The following is a 14246-nucleotide window of genomic DNA, read 5'->3' as shown; positions in this document are numbered from 1 at the left end:
GCAGTAAATCCCGTTAAAACAAGCACCAGGTATTTACATGACTAGCGATTTAAATTTACTTTTTAATTAAATATTGTTAATTACGGAATATATAAGTGTAATGTGAAACACATTTCTGTAAAAATAATATTTTTGTCGCCTGCAGATTTGACACTACAAAGTTTTTTTTTTTAATTTTTAATTTAGTTGCGCTATTTTCTGCATTTTTACGCTGCATTTTTAAATTATTCGTAGATTACGCAACATGCCAAAGCGCTAAATAAGCTTTAATTTGCGCTTCAAGAAATAATAAACAGTGTGGCGGAAGTTACATAGGGGAGGAAGGGTTTGTCCTCGCATGTGATTAGTGGGTGTGTGTTGTCTTTTCCTCTCATTCAGTGCGACGTTTTATTAAAGTTATAAGATGGCGACTGTGCATCTGAGGATCGGGGACCTAGTGTGGTGAGATAACCTTTAAACGCCTCTTAACGACGCGGTTTCCTGCTTGCACTGCAAAAAATAAATAATTCAGAAAAGGCGTTACGAGTTAGTTTGACGATAATAATAGTTGTTGGTGTTAATTAGTGATAATTAAAGGAGGTGTTGCTGCGTGCTACGTTACTTGGAGCCGTCGTTTAGCTCGGAGCTAGCTAGCTACAAGCTACAGAAAGCAGCCTCGCACCTAAACGAGACTTTTCGTTACTAAAAGTTGCATTTGAAGATTAAACTTCTCCCGGTGGCGTTTTTTTCTGTGTAGATATACATTTGTGTTATTTATATGCATGCGTAAAGCTTCGACGAGTTGTTATAGATGTTGTGGTTAGCGACGTTAGCTCAAAGCGGATACGTAACGCAGCTCTTTCAGCGGTTTCCGTGTCAACCTCAGAGACCTTTTAATTTAGTTCACTCTGAATTCATTTCAAAGTTATCAACATATCGTGAATTTGGTGGTATTTAAAGCTCAGGGGCGACGCCATATCGCCTCCCTTTACCCCCCACATGCCAGTTCATTAGGTACACGAGTGAAAACAAATGAGCTAAAGCCTCCTCCGTGGCTCATATAATGTTTAGTTTATGTTAAAACACAAAAACAAAGGTGTTAATTCAACTGTGTGGTCGTTTTGGAGAATATAGTTTGTGGTCTGTGTGTTATTTAGAATAACCCACTAAAAGATTGTTGTCAAAATAACAACAACACAATAATATTCAACAGTGCTACAAACACACACAGCCTCCAAAATAAGAACTTATAAGAAGCACAGTTGCTTAATACTATAACACTTCCTCCACTAAGATTTAGTGTGCATTCATGTTCAAGTGTACCTGATAAGTGAGTGTGCATTTTGTTTGTAAATACCCTCACTTGCCAGTTCATTAGGTGCACTAGTGAAAACAACACGGATCCTGAACTAAATCTTCCTCCACAGATGTTTAATTTTAGTCGAAACAGCCAAAGAAAAGTTGATAATTCAGCTGTTTGATCATTTTGGAGGATTGTGGTTTGTGTTTCTGTTACTTAACTCAGCCAAAACATCACCCAGATTTAGTATGTATTCATATTTAAGTGTACCTAATGAACTGGCATGTGAGTGTACGTCTCCTTGTTGCACCAGTTCGTATTTTTCACCGACATAACAAACTGAGTGTCAGCGACACACATTTGTTTCTTAAACCCAATTGTTATATCAGCAGCATCGTCGGCTGCTATTAGATTTATAATTAAACTCATTTGCCAGTTCATTAGGTACACGAGTGAACACACTCGCACCATAATAATAAGGAATCCTGCAGTAAATCTTAGCTGCATGGAGGTTACAGCATTCAGCATTAGTTTAAAACAACTGAGAGCTGGAGGTTTGCGATTTGCATTGTGGTGTACCGACACACGTTTCTATTATTTTGGCAACTTTGCTTTAGTCAGCGGGCTAGGCTAAATAACAGAAACACTTTCCTCACTCTCGGATCACAAACTGAAGCCACCGCGAAGGCAGATTTGGTGCAGGACTGTTGTATTAAAATGCGTTTGTTTTCACTGGTGTACTTAATGAACTGGCAGGTGAGTGTAATTTTTCATGTGCAGCTGTCAGATTTTAGATGCAGACGAAGCATTTCTACTGACGTTTTGACGTATGGTCTGACACAAAATCGCAAGTCAATCTACACGTTGAGATAATCTTTATGAAAATCTCAACCGATTTAAATTCTCAATTATAAAAGCTTGTTGAACCGTTGTGTATGTGATATTCAGTACTAGAGGTGGGTATTGGCAACGACTTCACAATACGATACGTATCACGATACTTAAGACACGATACGATACAGTATTGCGATATTCTGATATTTTGCGATTTTCTGCATAGTTCACTGAGAAGTTTTAAATGCAGCTTAAAATACAAGTTGTAAATATTTACATTAGAGGATAATAATAATTCATTGAACAAACTGAGTGAAAAAACACTATTGATCCAAATGATCCATTTCCCATTTATTGCACTTGTACAGAAAACGTGATGGTGGTGGTGTTGGAAGTTGTTCACGATCGGCCCAAGACATGACTTTTTTCTTTTAAAATTGATATTAAGACATTCAGAATCAAAATTGTAAAGTATCACAACATGTTGCCATATCCATATTTTTCCCACTTCTATTCATTATGCAGTGATGTGGTGAAATATAGTAAAATGAAGTGTCCCAAAGCATCAGGGTTGTGTTTGTTTGTGAGCTAGAAAGCATTGCAGGATTAAATGTATCTCTATTATAACAGGGGGAAGCTTGGTCGTTACCCACCATGGCCAGGAAAGGTAAGGAGACACTTCCCAATGGGTTTAAATAAATTCTGGTGATGAAAATCTCATACTTATCATACTAATGTTATCTGCTCATTCCAGATAGTAAGCCCTCCCAAGGACCTGAAAAAGCCCCGCGGCAAAAAATGCCACTTTGTGAAATTCTTTGGAACTGAAGACCAGTGAGTTTAGAGCTCGACGACGCACCGGTTCTGATTAACCTTCTCAAAAAGACTCGTGAGTGTGTAAGAGTTGTGCTCCTGTGTGTGTTCCCTCCAGCGCCTGGATCAAAGTAGAACAACTGAAGCCCTACCACGCCCACAAAGAGGAGATGATCAAGATAAACAAAGGAAAGCGGTTTCAGCAGGCGGTCGATGCGGTGGAAGACTTCCTGAAGAAAGCAAAAGGGAAAGAACAGGTGATGAGGCTGTTCTCATTGGATACATACGTTAGCGATGGATCCTGCTTTTCTAGAAACTCTGGATACGCAGTGACCATAGTTAGGAGAGATTCTGAGAGGCTGACTAGAGGAAATAGCTCCCTGCACAACAAATCATCACATAAATCATCCAAGAACATGTTGCACAGTAAAGTAAATCCTAACAGAGTGGAGAACATCCCTTAGAACAGGAAATATCTCACAGAGTCAGAGCGGCTGGTCTTCACGGTTTGTGTGATCATAGCATGGGGCTAAAAAAAAAAAAAAAAAAAAAAAATACAAAAGGAGCATTTTAGAAACAACAAACAAAAGCCATTGTGCAGGTAGGTGGGACAATAACTACAGTGCAGCTCTGACGTCAACAAAAAGTTCAAGGATAGAAAGAGAGGACCGAGAGGAAGAAGCACGAGCTGCATCTTTATCAGTACGAGATACACTGGTGCTCTGACCATGACCAGAACTACTTGTTTTGTTTGATGAACATAATCCTGAAAGACTGCGATTCAAGTACATTTCAGCAAATTACAGTAAAACGTGCAAAGTTACAACTTTCAACGATTGATTCATTGCTTTAAAAGTACAATTTGAAAAGTTTCCTTCCTTCTGTGAACTCTTCTCTCGACACGTGGCTCTACAATCTGACGGTCTTGTGTTTTTGGACAGAACTCAGACGGTAAAGGAGACTCAAAAGGAAAGAAGACACCCAGCAAGCCACTGAAAATACTGGAGGAGGACGACGAGGATCTCAGTGCCTTGAAGGACCCCTCCGAGAAGGTCAGTAGGACACCTGACAAGGTGAAAACCAAAAATATAATCGCAGTCTACGACCAACAAAAGGACCCTTTAAACAAGCTCATGTAAGTGTCACTGTTAAACTTGAATTGGACGACTAAAACGATCACTTCACACGTATTCCAATTTAAAAACACTTTCCCCTTGGACTCAAACGTTGATCCCAGCTCTGCCCTCAGTTTCCTTTTGGCTTTTAAACTTATTCACAAAAACCTCAAAGAAAATTTTCGATGTTGTTACAACCTCGTTTACTGTTCTGTCCAAGAACTGAACCAGTTTTCAAAAAAGTCTTCGAAAGTCTTTAAGAAGCATCAACTTCATCAACATAAGCAATATTTCTACTCCCGCAACTTACTGAAAATATAATAATCGGAGGCCGTGTAGTCCCAACATGTTATATAGTCTGATAGTAAAATTAGGTTCTTAAAATTCACCTGATGATTCTGCAGGAAACACTTTTAAATATACCAGAAACAAACCGGACCTTGTCCCAAAGAGTCCCAGAAGGCCCCCTGCATGATGATGAGTTTCTAAGTTCCTGCAGGGGCAAAAAAAGGACCTAAATACACTTTCTGTTTGGTTTCTACCATTTAATATTCATCAATCCTGTAATTTAGTCCTCAAATCGTTTCGTCTTTATCAGCCGAGGTTGTTGCGTGACAGCTTTGATGGTACCTGCAGTGAACCCGTAGAACCAGTTTTCCTACAGTGTCCACGCAGATCATTCTGGCTTTTACCCCCAACCCCCCCCCACACCCACCAACTTTACCACACCAACTCTACAAATTCACCCTTTGATTTAAAGGTGAACATGTGTCTTTCTCCTCCTTAAGGACTTAACTGACTCTGACCCCGAGCCGTCCACTCTTGAGAGGCTGGGGGCCGGACCTGGCTCAGGATTCAAATGGGAATGCAGTGTAGGTGAAACCCACCCCTTCCCACCAAGCCTGCCTTGCCTTGCTGTTCTTCTACCTGACCTTTAACCTTTTGGCTTTGATACACACCAACAACTGCAGACCTTTCCCCTTCCGACCTGTTTGGTGCTCACTCTTGTTTGTTGAACCTGTTTGTTTGGTGTGGCGCTCTAGAGATGGTCAGCAGCTCTGTACGCAGAGGCACAAAAACATTTTTTAAAAAGAAAGGAGGCTGAGCTTTGGTTCTTTTGACCTGGGAAATAAAATTGGCCGAGCTTGCGAAGCTTCTCACTCATCCAGGTCTTGGTGTATCCAAAAATAACAAAAGCAAGTGGACTTGTTGGGTTTCGCAGAAGACGTTTGACCGCTCGTAAAAGTGGCTTCTTCATATCCGTGAGAACTTCACACCCGTGTGAACTGAAGAAGCCACTTAGTAGAGTTTGTTGCAAAACGTCGTCAAGAAAACCCATAAAGTCCGGTTACCTTTTGTCTTTGGTTTTATTTTTTGAGTGAGCCGACCTTTTCCCTCAGGACCAGGGTTGATGACCACTGTGAATGAAATGCTCTTCAACTGGTTTGACACTGGATTTGGTTTGATGTGTGTGTGTGTTTGTGTGTCTGTGTGAAATGAAACATTGCACGTCCCCAAAAAACAAAACAAAAAAAAAAAGAAGTTGAGCCAGCATCTGCTTGTCTTTTATGTCGGTGGAATCGCTTTTTTTCCCACCATTGCAGTTCATGAGTTTGCTGCAAACGGTTCCAGTACGGCAAGTCTGGAAGCCTGAAAGGTTTGAATTTACATAATTTAAAAAGTCGCCGTTCTTCACAGAGGAAGCAGAGCATTTCTAACCCCCTCATTTACATAACGCCGCTGCAAGACACCGCTGGTTTTAGCTCTGCTTGTGGCCCGTTGAATTGCAAACCAAATCGTCCCGTATCGTAGGGTTTTTTTTTAATATATTATAAGCAACTATTTATGCAAAACATAAAACCACTGATTCTATCTTATTTTATCATAAAAACATCACCAGTTTCCATTTGCATAAGGAGAAGTAGATGGTGGCTCTCTTTTTTGGACTGAACTCAGTTTGGGAGAGATGCACATTTAGTTTTGTTGGGAAGCCGGCCTGAAGCTCCCCGGCCGCTTCAGTGGGGAATTTTTGGAAAATCTGAGGGGATGGAGGGAAGATGTGAAATAAATTCCCGGTGAAGTCACTTTAAAAGGAACGAACAGTTCACAGCGCTGTGATTGGTTTCCTGGACTAACTAGTTGCTTGCAGAGGTGTTTTTTTTTTTTTTTCCGCTAAAAGCCTCTCTCGCATACAACCAAAAGTTATTTCCACGTTTTTAGGCGCTAAGAACACAATTCAGTCTCTGGTTGGCTGGATGATTTATAAAACTTGAATCTGTTCCTCTGCGATGCAGAACAAGAAGCATGTGTCACTTGAAAAGCAGAATCTATACGCGGGCTTGTTGCTGGTTTGTCTGTGTGCTCGGTTTACCGCTGGTTAATGAGTGGATATTGTAGAGTTTGCAGAGAGAACTGAAAAACATTTGTGGCAAAGGAGGAACATTTATGAAACCCAGTAGCATTTCGGGGTTAGATTTAAATTTATAGTGTGCCCAGACGTGTCGGCATTTCACGGTGTAGATTCGGGGCTTTCTTCGCTCGACTCGACGCACATCCATATAAAACACTTCCCCATTTAACACTTCTTCTGTTGCAGCCGGTGAAGGACGACCCCCACTTTCATCACTTCCTCCTCAGCCAATCCGAGAAGGTAAGAGGAAGCGTGCTGCTCGGCAACGTGGCGTCTACACCTACTGAGTTATCGCTTTTGTTTTGGTTCCGTCACAGAAACCTTGAAGGCGTCTGTTAGCACTTCACATCTCATATCATATATGATAATGGTGCATCGGAGCTGAGAATAACGTCGCACTAGAGTTGTCTGCGTTCTGGTTACACAAGTCAGAAAACTAGATGGCCGCGTCCATGAAAGCGCTCGTCTTGTCAAACTTAGTGTGTTCAATATTTACATTTAATGAGTGAAATTAAAGTTTTTAAAAAATTCTCAATTTTAACTAAAATTGAACAGATAACTTGAACAAACTCATGAGTGTTTTTACTAGAATTATTCACAGTGACAAAATCTATAACACAACACGAGGCAGACATTTATAAAAAAATATTCAAAAGTTTTAATTGTTTAATTTAAATGTATATATAAAAAATACACCATTTTTTGCCACAATGGTGTTTCTCACTGTTTTGGTTTTACCAGGCTATTATTTTTAGCCGTTGTTAGCATGACATGGACTTTTAGTTCCCATATAAGACATGAAAAACTCAAATTATTTTGTGACAGCATTTCAGTGTATCTATGTGGGAAAATGACTGTCTGATTTAACCAAAACCAATCAGAAGTGCTAATAAAAGGAATATTACAGAAACTTCTACACACGTGGCGGCCATCTTGGTACCTCAGCTCGTGGGTAGTGGGGATACTACGACTTCACAGGGCGTTCAGGTTGAAAATACCAACTCGGAAATTCCGACTTCTGAGTACAAATGGAACTCGCCATAATTTAAGACTGAAGTCTTTTCCCTTTTTTCGACTTGTTTTTATCATCATATAAACCAGATGTGAGCTTATCCCCCTGCGTTGACTTATCTTGACACGTTAAAGCCGAGTTATCCAGACGTAGTAGTTTGTCTCTTTCCACCTCCCGCCTCCTAATCTGTGCCTACACTCATAAAACCTCTGTCCTTGTCAACCTGCCAGGGATTTGCTGTCTGATATATTCAGAACTGAATGTACCTGAACACATTTGTTTTCTTTGTTTTTTACCGTTCAAAGCTCCTATTTTAGTTAACGTTTTGTCAGAATATGCAGGATCTGTCACTTTAAATGAATTAATTAATGCGTCCTGGCCTTATTCTTGACATTTACAGCTGACTACCACTCACAGACTATGAGGCTATATATCGTGGATATAAGATTATCGATATCTCTGACTTTGACACGTGACATAAAGTGAAATTACTTAAATGGTGTCTCCTCTGTGTCCACAGCCAGCGTCATCAATGGAACCCATTAGCAAGCGCCTGAAGATCATCGAAGAGGTGGAGTTTCTTTATCTGCGTATTTAAATTTATTATTATTATCATTATTATTATTTCCTTGAGTGATACTGACCGAGCTGCTTGTCGTTTGTGCAGGACACAGGGTCAACATCAATCCAAGCAGCAGACAGCACAGCCATCAATGGCAGCATCACACCCACAGACAAAAGGTATTAATCCTCGGAGTTTCTCAAATGAGCTGAAAGCGGGTCACGTTTAACACGGAGGATTACAATCACACCTCGTTTATTTATTTGTAGTTATTTAGGAACGCTTTCACCTTCTGCTTGTGTCTTTATACGTGTGTTCTTGGTGGATTTTTGCCCTGCAGGATAGGCTTCCTGGGCCTGGGGCTGATGGGTAGCGGCATAGTTTCCAACCTGTTGAAAATGGGTCACGTCGTCACAGTGTGGAATCGCACAGCGGAAAAGGTACAGTAGGAAACGGTTGCTTCGTTTCCATGACCCCAAGAACTAGAAATGCACAAAAACTAAATACCGCAATAAAAAAAGCTGGTAATGGAAAAACAAACAACTCTCAAATATCTAAAGCTTGAACATTTTTACGCTCTCATGAGGTGTTTTTTCCAGACGTATGGATATAAACGTCTATCACAAAAGTGCAATGGAAACTTTTTTTTTTGTATTTCCCATTGTGACCAATTCATCTTTCTTTTATCGTGAAACTTTATCAAAATTTGCAGAAACGTCGCTTTTATTTTGTTAAAAACTGTTATGGAAACGCACCGTGACTGCTTCTGAGAAATAATTACACGTTCTGGCTTCTGCTCCTCGTGGTTGGAAAACCACACATTTGATTAAGTTATACCTGTATTTATGTAACGTTGTGTACATGTTTCTCGAGGACAGAAAAGAGCTGCCCCAGAGACATTCGCCGTATCCTTTGAAGAGTAGTGCATAGCTAACATTTGCTTAAACAAGCAAAAGAAAAAAAAAAACCTCCACGAGGCGATTTCCTATTGTGAAAGTACGTTGTCACGCCCTGATCAAACACATCTAGCTGATGTAGCTAATGACTCTGTTCCCCGCTGTGTTTCAGTGTGACCTGTTCATCCAGGAGGGGGCCAGGTTAGGTCGGACTCCGGCAGAAGTGGCCTCCATGTGCGACATAACTTTCTCCTGCGTGTCTGATCCAAAAGCCGCCAGGGATGTGAGTACGACCTCGACTACAGTAAACGACTACTCGTCGACTAGCGAGGAGCTGGTTAGACTCGAACCCCATTAATTGAGCTGCCTACTCATCATAAGGGGCAACTTCCATGGAGTTGTTATTGCACCAAAAACTCTTTACATACATTGAAATATCACCAGCAATACATATATTTAAAGATCAATCAGAAGCTAATATCAGAGAGCATCAAAGAGGAAAGAGATCTCATATGAAATGCTCTGTATTGTCACATTTGAAGATTACAAAACAAACCGGTCAGTAAAGAATAAGCAGAAAGACTTTAAAGGCTGCGGGGGAAACTGGGCCGTGGTTAATGCTGTAAATCAAAGTCACTTTAACAGAACAGATGTTGCTACAAATAACCAGAAGGTTTTAAAAGGGAAAAAAATGCCAACGTCTGGATTCAGAAAATTCAACCCATGATTGCACAATGACATTTACCTTTTTTTTTGTGTGATTGTTGCTCCACAGTTGGTGCTGGGACCCAGCGGAGTTCTGCAGGGAATCAGGCCGGGCAAATGCTACGTGGAGATGTCCACCGTAGATCCAGAGACCATCACAGAGCTCTCACAGGTCCGCCACAATATGTTTTATTTTAATATTTATCTACACTGTGGGAGCACGTGTCATTACCGGAGCAGTACAATTAAAAAAAAAAAAAAAAAAAAACGTTATCCATTGTTTGATCGTCAGGTGATCACGTCGCGGGGCGGCCGCTTCCTGGAGGCCCCCGTGGCAGGAAGCCAGCAGCTCTCTAATGACGGGATGCTGGTCATCCTGGCGGCCGGTGACAGGACGGTGTACGAGGACTGCAGCAGCTGCTTCCAGGCCATGGGCAAGACGTCGTTCTTCCTGGGTATGATGAGATCAGTGAATTGGAACAAGCAAATAATAGAATTTATCGAGTTTTATTTGACGTGCGGATGTACTTATCTTGGCGAAAAAAAAACGTCTGTGTTTCAAGGTGAAGCAGGGAACGCGGCGAGGATGATGCTGATCCTCAACATGGTGCAGGGCAGCTTCATGGCCACCATTGCGGAGGGGCTAACGCTGGCACAGGCCACTGGCCAATCACAGCAAACCTTCCTGGACATCCTGTGTCAGGGCCAGATGGCGAGCACCTTTGTGGACCAGAAATGCCAAAGTAAGTCAACGCGTGCACCTATTTATCTATTTGCTAAGTTCCTTCCTTTTTGTTTTGAGTTTATGTCACTTTTAAGAACTCAGAGTAACCTTTTTTCCGCCCCTTCCAGATATCTTACAGGGCAACTTTAAACCAGACTACTATTTGAAACATATTCAGAAGGACCTGAGGCTAGCCATCTCCATGGGCGACATGGCCAACCACCCAACCCCAATGGCTGCAGCTGCCAACGAGGTATTGTTTGCTCTGGTTATTTGTTTGTTGTGCTACTGTGGATTCATCAAGAAAGTTCCTGTTCCAGTTAGATTTGCTGATCACAGGGCTTCAAGTATTCTGGTATGTCTGGCATTTGATCGCAATTAAAAGAACATTTAGGGAAAAAAAAAACCTTGTTCATGCAGGATGTTGTCAAGTTCGAGCAGTCAGTTGAATGAGAGTAATGCAGCATCACTAGCCAATCAGAAGTAGGGTGGGGGTGGGTCATGGTTGAGATGAAGCTGCAGCTGATGCTTCATTCAAGACAACATATTTTAATCTTTAGCAAAACATGATAATACACCAAACTTATTTTTTCTCCTCCGAGTTGTAACGTGAACACTTTCATATCGGAAGTTTGAAATTTCCAAGTTGGAATATAGAATTTCTGAGTTTTCATGAAGGCATCACAAAATATGGAGAGTAAATTTACAGGTTGGGATGTAAATTTTCCAATTTAGAGTTATGATATGATCCACAGTTGTTTTTGTATAAATTGGAACTGAATTAAATGGTTAAATTGCTAATTTATTTTTTTTTTTTACTTGAAGCCCTGTGATTGTGAGCTCCAGGTGATTTGCCAAAGCCAAACACTCCCTTGTTTTTGTTGTATTATTCTTCACCCTGTACCTGCATAAACACTGACCGGAGTTTTGTTTGTGTTCCTGTGCAGGTTTATAAAAGGGCTAAGGCACTGGATCAGTCGGACAACGATATCTCTGCAGTCTACAGAGCCTACATTCACTAGAGCGAGGTGTGATCTATCCTCAGGACGACTCAGTCTTTAATCCCTTCTTATTTCCCCCCTCATCATCTAATGCGTTTTTTTTTTTTTTTTTTTTTTTTTTTTTTTTTTTTTTTTTTTTTTTTTAATTCTCAATCTTGTCGTTTTAATTTCATTCTGCCCCAGTGCCAGCCATGTCAAATGACCACAACTCCTGGGATTATAACTTTTTTTTTTTTTTTTTTTTTTAAAAAGCAAGGCAACCTTGAGCATTGCACTGACTGTACCGAGGGAATAAGCTGTAAGAATGCTCCATACGAGGTTGTGCTACTGGACTGGACTGCTGCCGTTTTGTCGAGAGGGGTAGAAGTAGTAAAGCAGGGTGTCTGGCGAGTTTGTGATGCGCAGCGCCGCTGTAGAGCCAGAGAATTTTCTGTCAAGTTTTGTGGATGCAGACGCCCTACAGAAGTCTCTTTTTTTTTCTCTTTCTTTTATGTGCAAATGATGAGTTAATTTAATTGAGTGTGATACTCTTTTTTTCTTCTTCTTCTCTTTTCTTTTAAAATGTCCAGATATTGATGAGAGGAAACACCAAGAACATGCCACTGCATTGCCTTAATATTTGCAACCCCTTCTTTCAGTAATAGATGTATTTATTTATGTTTCTCTCTAGGTCTTCTTGGTGCAGTTCGGTCATGGCTTCTTTCTGTGTTTGAGATGATTTATGCTTCTGTGTTGGTGTTGATGATCTCTCTCTCTGAACAGGTTGAGGACAGAGCGTGTCGAGGCCTTAAAATGCAGTAATAATTGATATTCTTCATCAAGAATTTTCCAAATTAGAAACATTTTTATTATTTCGTTTGGAAGAGTTCTCATTTCATTTTTTTTTTCTTTTTTTTTTTTTAATATAATACTCTGAATCTAGATGAATCCTCTCTCTGAGTTGTATTTTAACTGAAGTTCATTATTGAACCCCATCGATTGTCATTGTTTTCTTTTATTGTCCATTAGTTGCAGGAAGAAAAAAAAAGTGTTGAAATTGAGTTTCATTTTAGACCCTCGAGAGACACAAATATTATATATATAAAAAAAAAAAATCGAACTAATTAAAGTTTTATGTGGGTTTTAAAGACTGACTCTCCAAGCTGTGCAACAACCTCCTGGTCTCCACAGTCGGAGCTTCGCTGTCAAACTGTTACTTCGTTTATGTTACCCAGCCCAGAATGAATCAACCTGAACCCTTAAACTAAACATTTACACACGGCCCATTTTATTTTTTCACGTTAAATGAATTGAGGCTGATCTTAAGTGCGTAGTAGAGGTCCTCATAGACTTGACTGAAGCCTGGAACCCGACGGATAAATTGGCCGAGCAGCAGGCGGTTAATTAAGAAGAAACGTCAGAGATATACCAAAGATTTGTAAAAGGTCATTAAATAAAAATGCAGACTGTCTAACAGAAAGCTCTGACGAGATTATTGTACACCTTACATGTCCCTTCACTCTTGGTCTCAAACGCTTCAATAAACCAATTTCACAGATGTTTATTATTAAATACAAATATATATATATATATATATATAGAAAAAATTGTGCCAGCTACTGAATTTTTGGGGCGGATGCTAATGGTCTCCATTCGATTTCACATTACCTTTAGTCTGATTAAATGCTTGTAGGGGTGTGTTTTGTTGTGTCAATGCTGTGTGAGGAAAGAAAATGTGTTTTTTTTTTTTTTTTCAAAGTAAAATACTCTAAAAGTGATTTTGAAAAAAAGTATCCTGAGTCTGAACAGGTGGCGTGTCTTTTTTTTTGTTCTCCTTTATTTTTCGTCAAGTTTGGGGAAGTCATTTTGAATCGGGTCCAAATCTTTGAACCCATGTCGACCTCTACTACGTTGCCTAAAACCTACCCTGCGGAAATATTAACACATTTTACCCCGGAGGTAAAAGCTCAATCGATTAAGCCTTGGCGGCTCCAAAAGTTTAGGGTTTTGTGCCATGTTCATGTTACCAGATGTGGCCAATTTATTCTCACCCTCGTGATGGGAACAATGTTGTGGGACATGTTTTATTTCGGTCTGTTGAGATGGCGAGGTCATGTTTTTGCATCCTTAAAATTCCTGTAGAAAGAAAATGGTTGCTAAGAAGAAGAAGAAGGAGAGCATTTGTGCTGTAGCATAAAGAAGTGAAGAAACTCAAACATTAAGGGTGACGATCCAAAGATCCCAAACTGTAATCGCTTCAAGGAAGGAGGTAAAAGTCAGGATCGTTTTTTTTTTTTTTTTGTTTTTTTCGTTGAAACCATGAATTAATTTCTCACAAAAACATAATCCACACCAGTGTCCATATTTTCTGAAAGCTTGAGGTGTTTAATTTCCCGAACACATTCTCGTGTAAAGACCTGTTTTTAGAAGACAGATGTAAATAGCACGTTAGGCTGAGTAGGGTTCCTTTTGTATCTACCGTAACGAGGATTGAAGAAAACGACTATTTTGGACTCTAAAAGAGCGACTGTCTCACATCCGTGTCATAATACTGAAGGTTGCTCAGTTCGAAAGTAAATAGTTTATACATATGTGGCTTATATAATCTGGCTTATTGCATTGAAATGACAATGACTTTGATCCCATTCATGGAAGAAGAGTGGAGCCTTGGTTTTGGGGGATATTTATGATTTTGTGTACATGTGGAAATACCAAGACTTTTGTGCTGTTTAATAAATCCTTTCCTGATTACTGACATTTATGCACCTTCTATGTCTTGACTTACTTCATTAGCAGTCTCTCAATATACAGTTTCTTCCTTTTTATTCCTTTTGATCCCATTATACAATTTGTTGACCACCAACCGGTCGACTCCCACTCTTTGCCAAGTCCAGACTTCCTACGTTAACGGTTGCT

General features: G+C 40.1%; 1 protein-coding gene across 3 annotated transcripts; it reads left to right on the top strand.

The window, feature by feature from the left end:
• Positions 1 to 321: 321 nt before the first annotated feature.
• glyr1 (glyoxylate reductase 1 homolog (Arabidopsis)) lies at positions 322 to 14087 on the top strand. 3 transcript variants are annotated; one of them, XM_047571981.1, is made up of 16 exons: positions 322 to 441; positions 2744 to 2780; positions 2868 to 2947; positions 3045 to 3183; positions 3868 to 3978; positions 4830 to 4913; positions 6638 to 6691; positions 7984 to 8034; positions 8131 to 8204; positions 8366 to 8465; positions 9094 to 9204; positions 9697 to 9798; positions 9919 to 10081; positions 10190 to 10369; positions 10479 to 10603; positions 11298 to 14087. In XM_047571981.1, exons 1-16 carry the CDS (start codon positions 404 to 406, stop codon positions 11370 to 11372), a joined length of 1524 nt encoding a protein of 507 aa, XP_047427937.1. In that variant the 5' UTR covers positions 322 to 403; the 3' UTR covers positions 11373 to 14087. The 3 variants fall into 3 exon arrangements, with proteins under 3 accessions (XP_047427937.1, XP_047427938.1, XP_047427939.1); XM_047571982.1 differs by lacking the exon at positions 4830 to 4913; XM_047571983.1 differs by lacking the exons at positions 4830 to 4913; positions 6638 to 6691.
• The last annotated feature ends 159 nt before the right edge of the window (positions 14088 to 14246 follow it).

This window comes from Mugil cephalus, chromosome 20 (assembly GCF_022458985.1).
Source record: "Mugil cephalus isolate CIBA_MC_2020 chromosome 20, CIBA_Mcephalus_1.1, whole genome shotgun sequence".
In the NCBI taxonomy this organism is placed as follows: Eukaryota; Metazoa; Chordata; class Actinopteri; order Mugiliformes; family Mugilidae; genus Mugil; species Mugil cephalus.
This window is presented reverse-complemented; position numbering and strand designations above follow the sequence as displayed.